The 15,993-nt window shown below is 39.2% G+C and overlaps 1 protein-coding gene across 3 annotated transcripts in view; it reads right to left on the bottom strand.

Moving 5' to 3' along the window:
* Positions 1-374: 374 nt before the first annotated feature.
* Positions 375-15,993, bottom strand: part of LOC308386953 (roundabout homolog 1-like) — an 87,804-nt gene continuing 72,185 nt past the window's right edge. For 2 of the 3 annotated variants that reach the window (XM_080866791.1, XM_080866792.1), the window contains exons 9-29: positions 15,782-15,987; positions 15,609-15,690; positions 15,367-15,535; positions 15,084-15,250; positions 14,862-14,983; positions 13,963-14,197; positions 13,708-13,829; positions 13,369-13,540; positions 12,833-13,030; positions 12,160-12,186; positions 11,574-11,613; positions 11,229-11,383; positions 10,720-11,079; positions 10,512-10,631; positions 10,286-10,421; positions 7,899-8,051; positions 7,361-7,806; positions 6,539-6,679; positions 6,224-6,445; positions 5,887-6,041; positions 377-5,706 (exon numbers count right to left, since the gene is read on the bottom strand). In XM_080866791.1, the coding sequence (XP_080722917.1) occupies positions 5,692-5,706; positions 5,887-6,041; positions 6,224-6,445; positions 6,539-6,679; positions 7,361-7,806; positions 7,899-8,051; positions 10,286-10,421; positions 10,512-10,631; positions 10,720-11,079; positions 11,229-11,383; positions 11,574-11,613; positions 12,160-12,186; positions 12,833-13,030; positions 13,369-13,540; positions 13,708-13,829; positions 13,963-14,197; positions 14,862-14,983; positions 15,084-15,250; positions 15,367-15,535; positions 15,609-15,690; positions 15,782-15,987 (3,443 nt within the window). In that variant the 3' untranslated portion in view covers positions 377-5,691. Of the gene's footprint in view, positions 5,707-5,886; positions 6,042-6,223; positions 6,446-6,538; positions 6,680-7,360; positions 7,807-7,898; positions 8,052-10,285; positions 10,422-10,511; positions 10,632-10,719; positions 11,080-11,228; positions 11,384-11,573; positions 11,614-12,159; positions 12,187-12,832; positions 13,031-13,368; positions 13,541-13,707; positions 13,830-13,962; positions 14,198-14,861; positions 14,984-15,083; positions 15,251-15,366; positions 15,536-15,608; positions 15,691-15,781; positions 15,988-15,993 lie in introns of all 3 variants that reach the window. The other variant, XM_080866793.1, reaches the window with a different exon arrangement.

The raw sequence follows: 15,993 nt of genomic DNA, 5'->3' as shown, positions 1-15,993 counted from the left end.
TATTGAATGAAAATCCGAATATATTAAATGGAAGTCTGAATATATGGAATGAAAACTGACGTTAGAGAAGCTCTGGCACCATCTTGTGTTTTAGATGTTAGATAAATATTTTAGCATCTGATGTCGCTACAAGAAGTAGCACTATGAATAAGTCAGCATAGATTCAGCATTCCTAAGTAATGAAGACATAATTCTATGGAAAATGTCTATACTACTAGTATACAGATCATGTAATTTAGGTACTGCTTCATCATACAAGACTGAATGTACTGAACCTTTGTCTGACTTTTAGCAGATAGATAGATAGATAGATAGATAGATAGATAGATAGATAGATAGATAGATAGATAGATAGATAGATAGATAGATAGATAGATAGATAGTCCAATTTCCTTCTATATATTTGAAGACCTGAAATCCCTCTAAAACATTTGTTAAACAGTTGACTAATGTTCGATTTTCAATGTAGGATGAGAAAAATGATCATTCTTAGCTTGCAAGTTCTGGTGAAGTGAGTGGTGTTGAAGACGCTTGCACAATTTTTGGTACTTACATGGATAATCAAACTCTAAGGTGAGGTGTCATATTGAAATATCTGGGCAGAAGTTCAATAGCTTAGTCTAAAACAAAATGACATAAATAAATTTCTTACACAGTTTAAAGGTTGCTTTGAGTATTGCTGTGGCTCAGTCATGAAACTCCTGAATGTCATTTCAGCAAAGCAAAAGGGCAGCTACAGAATCTCAGGTGATCATTGCAAAGGGCTTAAAGCAGTATGTACTCTGGAGGATAATCATGTGCTTGTCCAGCACACATGAAAAGGTCATTATTCTGCTATGTTTATAAATTTCTCATCATCACCAGTGTTGGGAAGGTTACTTTTCAAATGTATTCCTCTACAGATTACAGAATACATGCCCCAAAATGTATTTTGTAACGTAGCCGTTATGTTACTCAATGAGAGTGACGTATTCTGAATACTTTGGATTACTTAATATATTATCATGCCGTTTACAACTACATGAATGTACTATTGCTGTGTGATTTATTACTTTTACTGAAGGTTATTTGCCATACCAATACCAACTAGATTTGAAATCTTAATATAAAATGAGTAACAGTAGGTTGACATTAGGTAAGGCTGCACTTTTTGCAGCGATCTTGTATAGAAAACTATTCCGTACCTGTAAAACAGGTTCGGGGCTCCGAACCGTAAAAGCGTAAAGGGACCTCTGGCTAATACGTTGGGTTCCATGTTGGGCTCGTAGCTGAAAACTAGCTTTACTTTGTTGTCTGGGTCAACTTTGCGAGAGACAGAGAGAGGTGTTGAAAGGCTGCTCCAACGGAACTTATTGCTCCGGAGGAAAACACGAACACAGTGTACAGTCGAGTCTTAATAGCTTACTTACAACTGGGCTCGTCAGTCACTCTTTTTGGCTGCAGTGGTTATTATTATATTTACATGCTTCCATTTCCCGTTTCTGGTTGGTGCCAACTTGTACTTTTCTACTCTTTTTCTCCCTCCCTGGCTCACAGACACATAACGGGTATGGCAGGCCATTCTCCCTGCAGCACAGACTACACTGCCCATGAGGCTACATTCTTTAGGGCTATGCCTGTAACACTCTGCCTATTGCCTTCATATGAAATAATTTTTGTGAATAATTTTAAAAAATATTTCTTCACGTCATTCTGCAGGCCGCAAGTAGAGGTGACATGGGCCGCGAAATTGAGACACAGACATCAGAGCCTCTTAATGCGTGTTTTGTTTGGGTTTCCACCGGCGTGGAAACTAAAAATAGAGAGGGCATAGCCTAGCATTTGAAACAGGGAAATACAGCCCTGTAATCCGTTCATTTCATCAAAGTAACTGTATTCTAAATACCACCTTTTAAAACGGTAACAGAATACAGTTACTCATATTTTGTAACGGCGGTACATGTATTCCGTTACTCCCAAACACTGATCATCACTATAGTGGAATTAATCACAGTAATTATTTGTGGGTGACATACCACTTACTGTGTCAGTCCAGGGAGAGTTGACATATGAAATAGCAATTTTTTAAAATTATTTCACATGGTTTTACTCCTCTGTTGCTTAAGGTTTATATGATGTTAATTAAAATGCATATCCCATCACACAATCTCATTTTCTCTTCTTGTGTTTCCTAATCTACCTCACCTTACAATCACAAACCAGGATGGTGCGCAACATAAACTGAATAAACTGAGTAATATCTGTAAATCAAAAACCAAAAAACGAATTAACAACCTACCTACCAAATACAAAAATATGACCTAAAGTACATTTGACGACATGTTCATAATAGCTAATGTCGCAGATATCATGAACTAATTGTGATTAGGCATTTTCTTTAGAAAGTGGAGTTTCTTTTCAGTTTCTTTAGCTGTGTCTGACAAAGTGAAGCAGGCTAATAGGTTTCAAAAAGTAGCACATCATGCCACAATCTAAAGGAACTCAACAAACAGGTAAGGAACAATGCTTTTTATATCTATCAGCTTAGAAAGAGTTAAAAAAATTTATTTCTAAGGCTTTGGAAGAAAATCACAGTGATGGCAAAAACATGGAACTTTTCAGGAATGACTAGATTACCAAAATGACTTCAAGAGGCCATCACCTACTCATCCAGGAGGCTAGAAAGAACCCACAACAACTTCTAAAGAACCCTAGGTCTCACTTGCTTCAGTTAAGGTAAGAATTTTTGACTCCACAATAAAAAAGAGACTGGAAAAATGCACCCATAGGAAGAGAGTTCCAGATATCAATGCTGACCAAAAAGAAACAAAGTCCCGTGATCCCAAAGACTTTTGCGCAAACATCTGTGGACTGATGAGACAGAGGTTGAACTTTTTGGAAGATCTCTCTTCCAGTAAACTTTTTTTTAAACTAACACAGCATTTCATAAAAGGAACAGTCACACATGCTGCTGGTGGTGTGATGGCCCATGGCTGCTTTGCTGCTTCAGGGCCTGGACAACTTGCCATAATTGATTGAACCATGAATTTTGCTGTCTACCAGAAAATCCTGAAGAAGAATGTCCAACAATCAGTTTTGTGCTCTGAAACTCTATTTGGGTTTTAGAGCAGGAGAATGACTCAAAACACATCAACAAGTCCACTTCTGAACGGTTAAAAACATGAACAAAATGACCAAACAAAGTTGGTTGGACTCATATGTAATTGCGATCCTTCGTGAGCATAATTACATGAGCATAAAATGAGCATAAACTTTCATACTTGAAAAACCTCCAATGTGGCTGACTTCCCTTTCTTCAAATTTTGCAAAGCAGAGTGGACTAAAGTTCCTCCCCTGCAATGTGACTTTCAGTTAGTAGGTTTAAGCAACTACTTTTTCTCTCATGGCCAGGTAAGTTTGGATACCTTCTTTTTTTTTCATTAAGAAATTAAGTCATTTTAAAAACTGCATTTTTTATTTACTTGTGTTATCTCTGTCTAATTTTAACATTTGTTTGATGATCTGAAATGTATAAGTGTGAAATATATGCAAAAAACTAAATAGGAATTCGGGCAAATACTTTTTCAGAGGACTGTATGTCATATAACTTGAACTTCTTGAGCACTGGGGAAACATTCAGGATTTTGTGTTTTCTGTATTTTCAGACAAAAGCTGAAAAAAGGACAAGTTCACATCATTGTTTTATTTCCATCCTCTCCTCTTGTCTTCTCTTGTATTTTTGTTTGTTCTACATGGTTTTTTTTTCTAATTTCCCGTTTTATGTTGACATAGTATTCTGTTGTGTGTAGTTTGAGCTTTGCTTTGTTCATTTCCCTCCATTGTCCTTGCCTGTCATGAATTCTTTTTACCAACGGTCAGCTCATTCCGTTGTCTCAGTGTGTAATTAGCTCCCTCTCAGTGTCTGTATAGTCCTGTGTTTCCTTTTATAAGGTCCTGTTCCCTGGTTGTTTTCACTGGGTAATGTCATCATTCTTTTCCACCTTGTAGATTGTCTAATGGTTGGACTTTTGATTTCATTAATAAAGGCTACTGTCTGTATGCATGTTGCATCCTACCCTTGTCTTCAGCATTGGAGTTGTCATCTCACATTAAGAAACATACATTTCAAGGACAAAGTTTGTTAACTTTTGAAAAAAGATGCAAAAAATGTGGGTAAATGTCATGGTGTGTACAGTGGCCAGATTTAGCCATATATATTCTTCATGAGGTGATAACGATTGTCTCCTTAAAACTGGAAAGTGGAATAAATATTGTCAGTATTGTGTTAGTAAATGAACTACTACCTTATTTCTTGTCGCTTAATGAACAGCAATATTTATTTGAAGAGAGTAGTTAAAGTGACATATTTGTTCCATATTTAACTTACAGAATAGAGCTGGACAATATGACTAAACTCTAGAACATATAAACAGTAAAATGATTGTTTTTGTTTTTTTTAAATATGTTTTTTTTTTTAATATAAATGTTATTTTTTTACTTGACCTTACTTAAATGGACTTTCAACATTTGTTTGGCTACATATGACCGGTTTAACATTTTAGGTAACTGGCTGCCTAGTTCCCAAAAAGTTCAGCTCTGTTCATCTGGACAAAACTTTTTTCAGTGGGAGAAATGTTTTGTCACTCATTCAAGCGACTTCTTCAGTCTAGTTCTGGACTGATAACAGTTTGGTTGGCTTGTAGTTGGATATCACTGACTGTTGTAGTCACTGTGGTTTCAAGCAGCCCAGGTATTTCAAATTACAATATATGAATTAACATCAGTAAGCGAGTCACATATTGTATTTTGGCAGACTGGCATGTTGTCCAGCTCTACACCATAAGTTGGCCAGGGTCAGGGGAACAGAGGAGTAGATAGAATTAATTCAGTGAAGAGAAACAATAAATGAAACCAGTCCGTGAACAAACTTTCATCATCCCAGTGGGAGGACAAAGCAGTCATGGTGTTAAGTAAAACCTCCTACAGGTGAATCTGCATGCAATTCTCTCAGTACACACAACAGATCGTTCAGATCTGAATGAAAACAGCTGAAATGTACGCAACTGAATGCACAATCACAATCAACAATCAGCATGATGAAATGATCAGCAAGACTCAAAAAACGTGTTTTCTGTAGGACTGAAAATTCATATAGCAATGACTTAGAATAAAATTATGTGATTGTGCTTTTTTAACCAAAGTAGGACAAATAATACAAAGACAACATATACATCACTTAGAAAACATTAACACTGTTATATAAAATTTGAATTTGAAGCACTTCTGTGGCAGTAAACAATTTACAAGATGGCAGGTAATGACTGTATATCAATTATAGCAAAGTAACAAGACAACTGACAAACAAAGATCATACTGGACCGCATCAAGCAGTCATTGTGGACAATACTTTTGTAGACACTCACAACCGCCATCAAATGTGCATTTATATTACTAGAGCCAGCCTCCAACAGGTCAGTGTCCTGGAGTCTGGTCAGCAAAAGAAAGCAAACAATAAACAGTGCATCAAATAAAAGTCTAGTTACTTAAAGATGAGAGCACTTTTTTCCTTTTTTTCCAACACTTAATGAGAAATCTGACTTTTAAAAAAACTTATATTGTGCAGTATTTTTGGAGTCTTTTCCACTTTTTTAAAGGTTGTAGTCCTTTCTCTGAAGCAACAATAGGATATTCCTGTTGAGCTCACATTGCTTCTTAGCTTTTCAGGAACTGTGGAAACAAAACAGCATTAGTCTCATTCCTCTTTTTGTTTTTCCTACACACACATACACATGAATATATATATATATATATATATATATATATATATATATATATATATATATATATATATATATATATATATATATATACACACACGCAAAGTGTTAGCTACACATTTTCATGTACCTCTTCCACCTGTCCCAAAGGTGCCACCTGTCCACCCTGTTTAGTCCTTGAGTCTCCAGATGATGCAAATTTGGATGAATTAGACTCATTTGGCACTGTCTGAGTTTGTCCTGATGGGAAAGAGGGACGACTGTACAGAAGAATGTCCCCAAATTCTTGAAAAAGAGAAAATCAATCAATTAAAGAGTCAGTCAATTAATTCATTAATCACACATCCAATGGCCTAAAATGATAAGAGACAAAAAAGATCACATAAAATAATAAAATGCAAAAAATCTCCATTATAATTTGGGTGTAAATTTAAGTTTCAAAATGAGCAACATTATCCATATAGTACCAGAGTGCTGTCGGTTTTTGCTGCTCCCTTTTCCTGCTAATGGAATCTTGTGATTCTCCTGGCTCTCTCTTTCCTCAACTGTAGCCTCTTTGACCCTGTGAGTCCCAGTGCTGCCTCGTCTACCCCGGGCCTCCCCAGGGCCCATCCGAGGCAGCGTGGCCCCCCTCACTTTATAGTCACCATGGGACATCTGACTGGTGAAATCCAGAGGCATACAAGTGTCTGTGGAAAGAGCAGTGCACAGAATTTTAAATATTGCAATCATTAAGAGACACAGTATGCAACAGCAAAACTTATCCGTGGGTCTTTCTTTACCATCACTGAAGACGTCTTTGGGTTGGTAACCCTGTGGAGCAGATTGGTTCTGTTTATGGCGCCTGGGCCTTCTGTGTGTTATTGCAGGACTCATGTTGCTATCTGTGGACATGGGACTGCTGGGTCGCTGCTGTCGCCGCCCTAAATCATCCCATGGACATAGATAGCACAGATTAACATATAACATATGGTAAGCTTACAGTTATTATTGTAATTGTAAAAGCACTTTGAGGGCCCCGAAAAGCGCTCTATAAATGCAATCCATTATTATTATAATTGGAAGAGAATTTGACTTTTGTTTTTGTCTCTATGATAATAATAATAATAGTTATGCCAAAACACCTCCACCAGCTTCTTTCTGTGAGTAATACAGCTCTACATTTTCCGCAAAAGTTGAACAGTTTGGCTATTTCAAATGTTCTTTAATGAGGTCTAAGGTTGTCAGTCATCCAGGTTAGGGTGGTGCTTGGATTTTTTTGGGACTTCTTTTTTGCTAGTGAAACCAAAAAGATCAAAATACTTAAAATAAACCCTTTCATATAGAATTATGTTAGTTTGTCTCATTTTGAGCCTTTAAAAATAATGGGCTACATATAAAAGTTAGTGAAATACTGCATGAATTGCACGTTGACACACACACACACACACACACACACACACACGTAAATACCAGATTATTTTTCATTTAAATAAGCCAGAGATTGCTGCCACTTCTCCTCAGCTTGAGCTTTGAGGATTTTGATAGTTAGTATGGCTAGTATGTGTGTCTTAATCTAAATATTTATGGACTGAACTGTATTAACTCCCCATATGCTTCCTCACCTGACTCCTCTGGGTATCTGCACATGCGCAGGCCAACAATATCCCGCGATGAGGCTACTGCCTGGTTGAAATCTCCATCTGTAAAGAAGGATCCTTCTGAAGTGCTGACCACACTGGACCTGCCTGATGAGATGTTGTCCTCAGATGCTGAGCCCCAGCTGTTAACCATAGACCCTGTGACTGATCTGTCCAGATCTCCAGTGCTGGAGGCCGGGGTCTGGTCCAGTCCATGCAGCAGCTGCTTGTGTGGGGACTGGTGGTGCAACTGGTGTTTGTGCTTCTCGTGGTTGTGGTCTTGGCTGTAATGACTTTCAGTGAGCTCTGTATCTGTTTCCTCCTCCAAATCTTCATCATTCTCTTCCTGTCCATCAGTACCCACGCAGAGCGGTATTGAGCTGTAGGTATGTGTTGGGGAAAGAGGGCGAGGGTTGCTTGTGACGTGTTGACTGTAAAACGAATTTAAAAATCTGTCAAATTCTGTCATGACAATAGTTTTATTTTAATAAATGTATGCACGTTGAATTCGGTCGTGGGTTACCTGAGATGTTCTGCTGGATTGTGTAGGCCATTAGTCAGGTCTCCCTGTGATGGTGTGATAGGTGGGTGATTATAAGATACTTCAGTAGAGGATGAGACTGGCCCTCTAACTGGTGGAGTTGGACAGCCTTCAGTTCTCTCTTCTGGATTAAAACTGATAAAAAAGAATAGCTGACATAATCAAATGGCTAAAGAAGTCCAACCATTTGCCAAAGTCCTGGCATATTAGTCACAATTCATTAGATATTAATGCAAAGCCCTCGGTGCATCATCAACACTTTCCATCAAAGAAAAATACAGAACATACAGAAGTGAACTAAAAGCACAATTTAATTGCCCAATTGTGACAGATTAAATTATCCACAACAGCAACTGGTGCCTTAAGGTCCTTGGGCAAACCAGTGGTTTGCAAAATCCATGGCAACTTTTTTTTCATTAAACATGTCATAATGTAATTCCAGTTATATAATCCTGCTCTAATAGTAAACTAACTGTCAGTCAATGCCATAAATGTGAATATTGTAATTGGTTTGGCTGTTATAATGAGACCGTGTTTTGTCCTGCGCCAGGGGGTGGGGGGTCAGTGAAGAATAACTAAAAGTAATAATATTTTTGCACAACGAAGTGCATGTTTTCTAGCAGCTTGAAATGCACTACTTTATGTAAGGCTGTGCTCAGACGTTTATATCCACTCATCATAGCCATGAATGTCATGGTAATCTGGGGCTTTTTAATTATTTCTTTAAGGTGTTCTATGCCTATGTGTATAACATACATTTTTTTACAGTTTAAAAAAAAAAAAAAAGATTTTTTTGCACAAATTTTAATTTATTTTGGATTTTTTTCTAATCTAATCCACACTGGGCCTTATCCACAAGGGACACAATTTTGAAATGTATACATTTACGCATTTATTAAACTGTGCTAAAGGTTTTAGAATGTCTTTTAACTAGCCCAGGCCTACTAACTTTTTGTTAGTGATCATGATTGACTTCAACCCGTAGTTTCTCTTTGCCGTATTATAAACAATTTGTCTGACAGCACTCATTGGATTGACCAATATTCAGAACAATAGGAAAGTCAAAGGACCTTAGTGAAGATCTAAGAAGGAGAGAACTGTTGAGTTCAAGTTGGACAGGTACCTTGGAACCATTTCTAATAAACTGCAGATTTCCAGATTATCAGTTTAAACAATTCTATGTAAGTACAAGTTATTCAATGCGTCACCACTTTGCCAAGGGTCTGGAAGAAGGTTCAAACTGTCACACTTAGATGTGAGTAAATAAGTTAGGATGTTAAGAAGAATACAGGAACCACCAAGGCTCAAGCTTGCTATGAACAGAAAACTACTGCAACACCAGCATCACTGTCCACAACTTTTAGATGGTCTGAGAAAAAACCACCTACTCCAAAATCAGCACATTTAAGCTTGGCTGAACTTTATAGTTGTGCACTTGGAAAAGCCATATACCTTGTGGAGAAATATTTTATAGTCAGATGAGATATAGATTGAGTTAATTGGCCACAATGACAAGAGTTATGTTTGGAGAAATAAAGGTGAGGCTTTCAAACCTACGACCACTGTACTAACTGCACAGCATGGTGTTGGTGACGTCATGCTCAAGGGCTGTTTTGAATCCAGTGGTAGTGGTACATTGCACAAAGTGAATGGAATAGTGACGAAAGAGGACTACCTCTATATTTTTCAGCTTTACCTCAACTCAACAGATAGATGACTTGAACTTGGGCAAAGTTGGGTGTTCCAACACGACAATGATCCCAAATACACTTTAAAACTGGTTTTGGAGTGGATAAAGTAGGTTATAATTAAGCTTCTGGAATGGTTTTCCCAACGCCCCAACCTCGACTATGCTTAAAAGCTGGGCCTGATCAGGAAACCTATCAATTTAAATGAACTCTACCAATTCTTTGAAAGAGAATGGTCAAAATGAGTGGTCAAATATCCACCTAGAATGATGCAAAAAGCTTGTTGGTGGCTATCAAAAGCATCTGGCTGAGGGCAAATTGCTAAGGGACATTTAACCAAATATTAATTTGGATGTATGTATATACTGTATCTGACCCTGTAAATATACTATTATCCTTTTGTGGATTACAGAAAAACCCAAAATGAATTAAAATTTGTAAAGCTAATTCTTTTTTTCTTTAATCGTTAAAGATGTACGATGTACAACCTTTCCATCTTGGAAAAAGAACATTTAAAAGAAAGATGTTGTTAGAATCCCAAAATTACCATCGCATCCATGCCCATGATGAGCCTATGTAAACTTCTAATTGCTTCCATATTGCTTTTGGCAACTGAAGAGGATATGCTAATCTGTCTATCAGCATGTGCTGTGTAGAAATACAAGTATCTTTTCCTCCTACCTTCTTTCCATGGGAAGGCTATATTCATCACAGTCCCAGGCATTAGCATGAGGAGGAGATAGGGCTTCTCCCCAGCTTACTGCATTATGTTTTGGGATCTTTGGGACCCGTATTCCCTTCTTTTGATTTTGACTCCCTGAGAAATGAAAAATAAACATCAAGATAAACAAAGTCCTGCGGTTTGCCTCATTAATATTAAACAGTACAGACTAGTTGTTGGCTTCACCTGAGGTGCTGTTGCTGCCTCTGTCTGAACTGTGGTGTGAGCCACCTGTGCTGTGATCTCGGGTCTGGTTGTAGGGGATAGCTTTAGGATGAATCATTCCTTCTCCTCCTTGCAAATGATCTGAAGACAAAGCAGCAGGAAAAATGTACCTGTATTTCTATTTTTTATATAAAAATAGTGTAAAACATATCAAGGTGGTCTTCCCTACCATTACTTTTTTGTTCAGTCAAGTTGTATTGCATCTGTGCTGCCATCTCCTTTGGTATTGGAGGCAAATTGGGGGGCTGTTTCCAGCAGGGTATATCCAGAGGCTCTGCTATTGAGCCGCCAGAGGCTGCCTTATTCTTAATGCTGGCCTGAATGAGCTGTGTGGTGGCATATGGAATAGGCTCATATGTGGCTGCTGAATCCCCTCCTGGACTTGCATAGCACAAGTTGGAGTTGTTGAATGTTTTAATCTCATTGAGTTTGTTGGAGAGATTCACATCAGTGTATATGGCTGTCTCAGACCCAAGCTGTCCCTCCTGTTTGTTTTCTGGGTGGTTTCCATAGTTGGCTATGCAGTCGGCTGAGTACGTGAAACAAAGCAGCACATGAGCATGCAAGAACACAAATTTTAGCACAGCTACAAGGTGTATGATTTTTATTACTTGAGCAATATGTATGTAAGCTTGTAACAGAGCTAAATTAAGTCTGAGTTTGTGAGACTGCACTCACCTGGTCGGCTGTATGTTGTCATGTTACTGTCACTAGTGCCATTGCCATTATTGCAGCAGTTGATGCTACAGTCCTTATGATTGGCACATGCATTTGGCCAACTGTCTGGCAGCCACAGCTGGTTTAGAGGTTCACCCATGCTGAGAAGGCCAGGTCTGCAACAAGGAGGATCACAGAGGTGTCAATCACAACCTGCCACCTTCATAAATGAGTAATGAGTGAGCATGGACTGGGTGCCTTACAGCACATTTAAAGCAAGAAGACACCTCCCCCTAGTGGTTCCACTGTGCAAGTGCATTTCTTTTATTATTTTTTATTCAACACAAAGGGACAAAAATACCTCACCTGCCAGCACTGCATACTGATTCTCCTCTTTGATATGCAACTGCAAAGAGAAAGAGGAAAACATTCAGCCTTGATGAGCTGTCAAAAAGATGAAGCGCTAAAGGCAGAAAAAAAACATGAAAGAAGTCTAAGCAAAAAAAGAAAAAGAAAAATTAAAGCAAAAAGTCTACATGCTTCTATCCATGGGGTGTATAGTTTGTGTCTGGTTTCTGCGTCTGTTAAACTGTCTAGTTTAATTTGCATGAAGACACCACAAATAATTGTCTGTTCCTTTACACATCTCAGCACAACACAACTTCACAATGGATTTAGTAACACTTGTTCGCAGTTTCTCCAGTAGTAAAATGTCATATAAAAGATATTAATCTTGTTTGAGAGATTCCATATTTTAAAAATTATAAACAAATGAACTTAACCTAAGCCAATGCACTTGGTCCAATGGGACAAGTACATTGTTGCAATGTGTCCATACAACATATGTTTCTCTCCATTGTTCTATGAAACAAATGTTATATGAATAAACATATCCAATCATTTGCCACATAAAATCTAACATGTATTAGCAGCTAAAGCACATAGTACATACCTGTAGGTGTAAAGGTGAATGAGGGAACTGAAGGAACAAACGACAAGAGAAATCAGTTTTACTCTTTTGTAACTTAGTTACTTTAGTATCTCAATTGTTAGATACTACCATAGTACATTATAACATTGCAGACCTTTGTATGCAACCTCTGCTGTGTGATGGGCATCTCCTCATGTAAAAGTTTAAGGTGTACAAGTATTTTAATAACCACATGCCACCTGTGTTAGTGCTGCCTCTGACACAAGTGCCCAGAAGAAGGTTAATAAGGGTGACAGGCGACCCAGGAGACAGGGAAGAAATATCAGCAATATTGTAGCACACATGCTAATGGCAGTTTGACAGGCCAGTGGCTCCAAGAACTGTGCTATGTTGAGGAAATGGCACTCTACAAATAAGCAATTAAAGGTCAGCCTTTGAATGTCTGCAAATGCAAATTTGTTTCTGAAGTCTTTGTGTCTGACCGTTTGATGTGATCTGCTTATCAGCCACAGAAAATATTCCTTAATATCACTGAAAGGACAATTGATGATCAGTGTGGTGGTAACATGTCATGGCTTGATCCCTTCTACAGTCCTAAAAGTCTTCAAATGTAGGCACATTTGGCCCATATAGATGTGAAATTGATATTTACATCTACTACTGTACAGTAAGGACATAGGGAAAAGGCACACACCCTTGCGGATGCCAGTGTATGTGCTGCTGAGGCCGCTTCTTTTCTTGCGGTGACGGTACAGCCACACGCTGAAAATCATGAGAACCAACCAGCAGGTGGCGCCAATGCCAGCGATAAATGCGGGCTGCTTCACCACATCTGAGATCTGGGACAATGTGTCTCTTTCCTCGCTGATATCCATCATCTGGCCTGCAGAGTCTGAGCAGTAAAAACAAAAGGAGAAGGTTCAAACATATATTGCCACACATGCATATGTACAGAAAATGCAGAAAGTATAACTGGACCCTTTAGTATGTTAAAAAAAAAAAAGTTAAAGGGCCCAAAGAGAGAAAGGCATTGCTTAAACAAACATAAAAAAATGTGAATCTAACCATGAATAGATTAAGAACAGCATTATGCTCCATTCAGATTTTTCACTGAACACACAAAGGAGGCTCTGATCAACTGCATTTGGAGGTTTTCTCTAAAACATTCTGTTGCTGTGCTCAGACGTGTGGCTTTCTAATTTTAACACTGCATTTTGGCAGAACATTTACCTAACTGAAAGAAAGCAACGTCACTCTGTACTCCAGGTCCAGCACCATTGCTAGCTGCAACCACCACACTGTAGCGAATCCCCGGTGCCAGACTGGAAATGAGCACGGAGAAGGTGGAGCCATCCACTGACTGGTTTACATGGTAGCGACTCTCATTACCCAGGCACCAGATCTGTCGAGAAGAAGGTGAGATGAAGATGAGAGGGCAGTGATTGCCCGAGGGACACACTGAGCACCTTAAGTCTTACAGAGATACAATTTGCATTTTAGTTGCAATACAAGACGCAGAAGGACAAGTACAGGAGTGAGTGAGTGATAGCTGTCTTTTTTTTTAATAACCTTGTATTCCTGAATGAGTCCAGCCTCTTCTGCATTTGGAGGAGGTTTCCAGGAAACGAGAATGGCAGTGCCATTGGCCTCAGTCTTTGTGACTGTCACTCCCTGGGGTGCTCTACTTGGGGCTAAGACAAAGAAGCACACAGTTAATAACGGAGACATTAACAGAGTCGCTGATATTGTATGATGATCATGTATGATGATATTTAAAATCACTATCTCTTTGGTATTTATAGATAGTCTAAGACAAAACTTCACCTTCTTCCAGTGTCCTGACCACCTTCACCTCACTGTCAGTTCCCTGGAACTCGTCAAAGAAGGGACGCACTTTGAACTCGTAGATGGATCCCTTCTTCAGCTGACTGATCACCACCCCGTTCTCAAGTGGGGCACGTAACTCCTGGACAATCCACTGCCCGTCTGGTTGGCCATGCTCAGCAGACGCCCTGTAGAGAACCTTGTAACCCTGGATGTACGGGGACTGCTGTTCGACCTAACAGAGATAAAAACACGTTAAGATATCAGACCACATGACAATGAGACTCTTTTTGAACACCGGAAACTAAACAAATTCAATTCAAAGGCTCACAATAATATTTGTATGTGAGTTAAACATCTAGTTTTAACAGATCTGTTAAAACTCAGTTAATTCAATGTTCCTTTAGGGTGATGCATTTTATCTTTTTATCATCTGTGGATTCTCACTGTAAATCTCAGCATGAAGTCATTTATGGTTTCCATTCAGTAAGGTTCTGGTTAAAATTAAGCCAGCATAGGACTCAGCACTTTCCATTTGAACCACAGTATTACAAAATGGGATACTTTTAAAGATTTTTGTGGAGGCATCCACACAGAAAAATGCATCAGACATTCTTATGTGCTTGGAACAAATTGGCAATGTAGCAGACCAATAAATTTGCATCTCCGTACTGTGCTTTATTCTCTGCTAATAAATGCTGGGAAACTGGGCAGTCTAGATTCTCAGTCAAGAATCCCTAAATTAAAAGGTTTGCCAGCATCAATAATCTTTATTTTAACATCCTGACCCCTTGGTTTTCATATCATTTGTTAAATCTGTCCACATGTTTAAAAAAAACAAACAAGGCAATTATTTTTTGCTGTAGTTACATTAACTTCAACCCAGTCGCTTCGCTTACCGTCCACTGCACTCTGACAGCGGAAGACGAAAGGACAGTTGGCGTGCGCAGGTGGATAACAACATCTGCCAGTTCTCTCTGGATGTGACGATGATCCACTCCCTGCATAGTGGCAGTGCTGTCTGTGTGTACCAAAGGAAGGACAGAAGCATAAAATTTCAGTGTGTTTGTGGCTAAGCTGGCATTTAAAAGCTTAAAAACTAATGGAAAATCCAGACTGACCCTGTGTTCTGATGGAGTCAGAGATTGGACTGGGGTCACTCAGGCCATAGGAATTCACTGCTCTGACCATAAAGAGGTATACAGTTCCAGGCTTCAGGTTTCTCAGGACAAAGGTCTGCGCCTTCACATGCTCTGCCAGGGTCACCCATCTGCTGCCTAATGTGTAACTGCAGAGAGTGGCCAAAAATGACAGCACACAAACACAGGGAATATTTTGTCAAGCTTGATCCATGTTAAACAGAATGACTTCGTTAAAACACGTTTGACCCTGCAAGTCTCTAACCTGAATGCCTCAATCAGGTAAGAGGTGGGTGGTGCAGTGCCACTGGGGCCAGATTTCCATGATACAGTGACAGAGGTACGGCTGATGTCAGTCACCTCAGGTTTAGATGGAGCACTGGGAATCAGGCTAGGGTCTGAGGGATGACCAGACTGGACAACAACTCCAAACTCTGCCAGTGAGACAGCAACAAAATCATGCAAAAGTTAACCTAGCAGGACTTTCTGTATATCTGAATAGCCTACCTTCAACTTGCAAGTACGCTGTTCGGGAAGCCTCTCCATTGGAATTAGAAGCAACGCAGGTGTAGAAACCTGTATCTCCCAGCTAAGGATGGAAGATACAGAGGAGGCAGACATTGACAGGTGGCCTTGGCTCAGTGTGAGTTCTTAGTAAGTGCTGTATTACTATCTACTACCTTAGCATAGTGAATCTTCAGCAATCCTGTTTCTGTTAGCGACATACGGGAGTCCACAGGAGACACCACCACACCATCTTTCTTCCAGTGAACGGCAGGTGTTGGAGTGCCAACACTTTGGCAACCCAGGGTTACTGTGCTGTCTACAGAAACAGTCTGATTGACCGGACCCTGTCTAATGACAGGAGGAGGGTGGTCTGACCCAGCTAGGA

Source organism: Rhamphochromis sp. 'chilingali', assembly GCF_963969265.1.
Source record: "Rhamphochromis sp. 'chilingali' genome assembly, chromosome: 19".
NCBI lineage: Eukaryota > Metazoa > Chordata > Actinopteri > Cichliformes > Cichlidae > Rhamphochromis > Rhamphochromis sp. 'chilingali'.
Note: the sequence above shows the minus strand (reverse complement) of the source record. Positions and strands in the feature narration are given on the sequence as shown.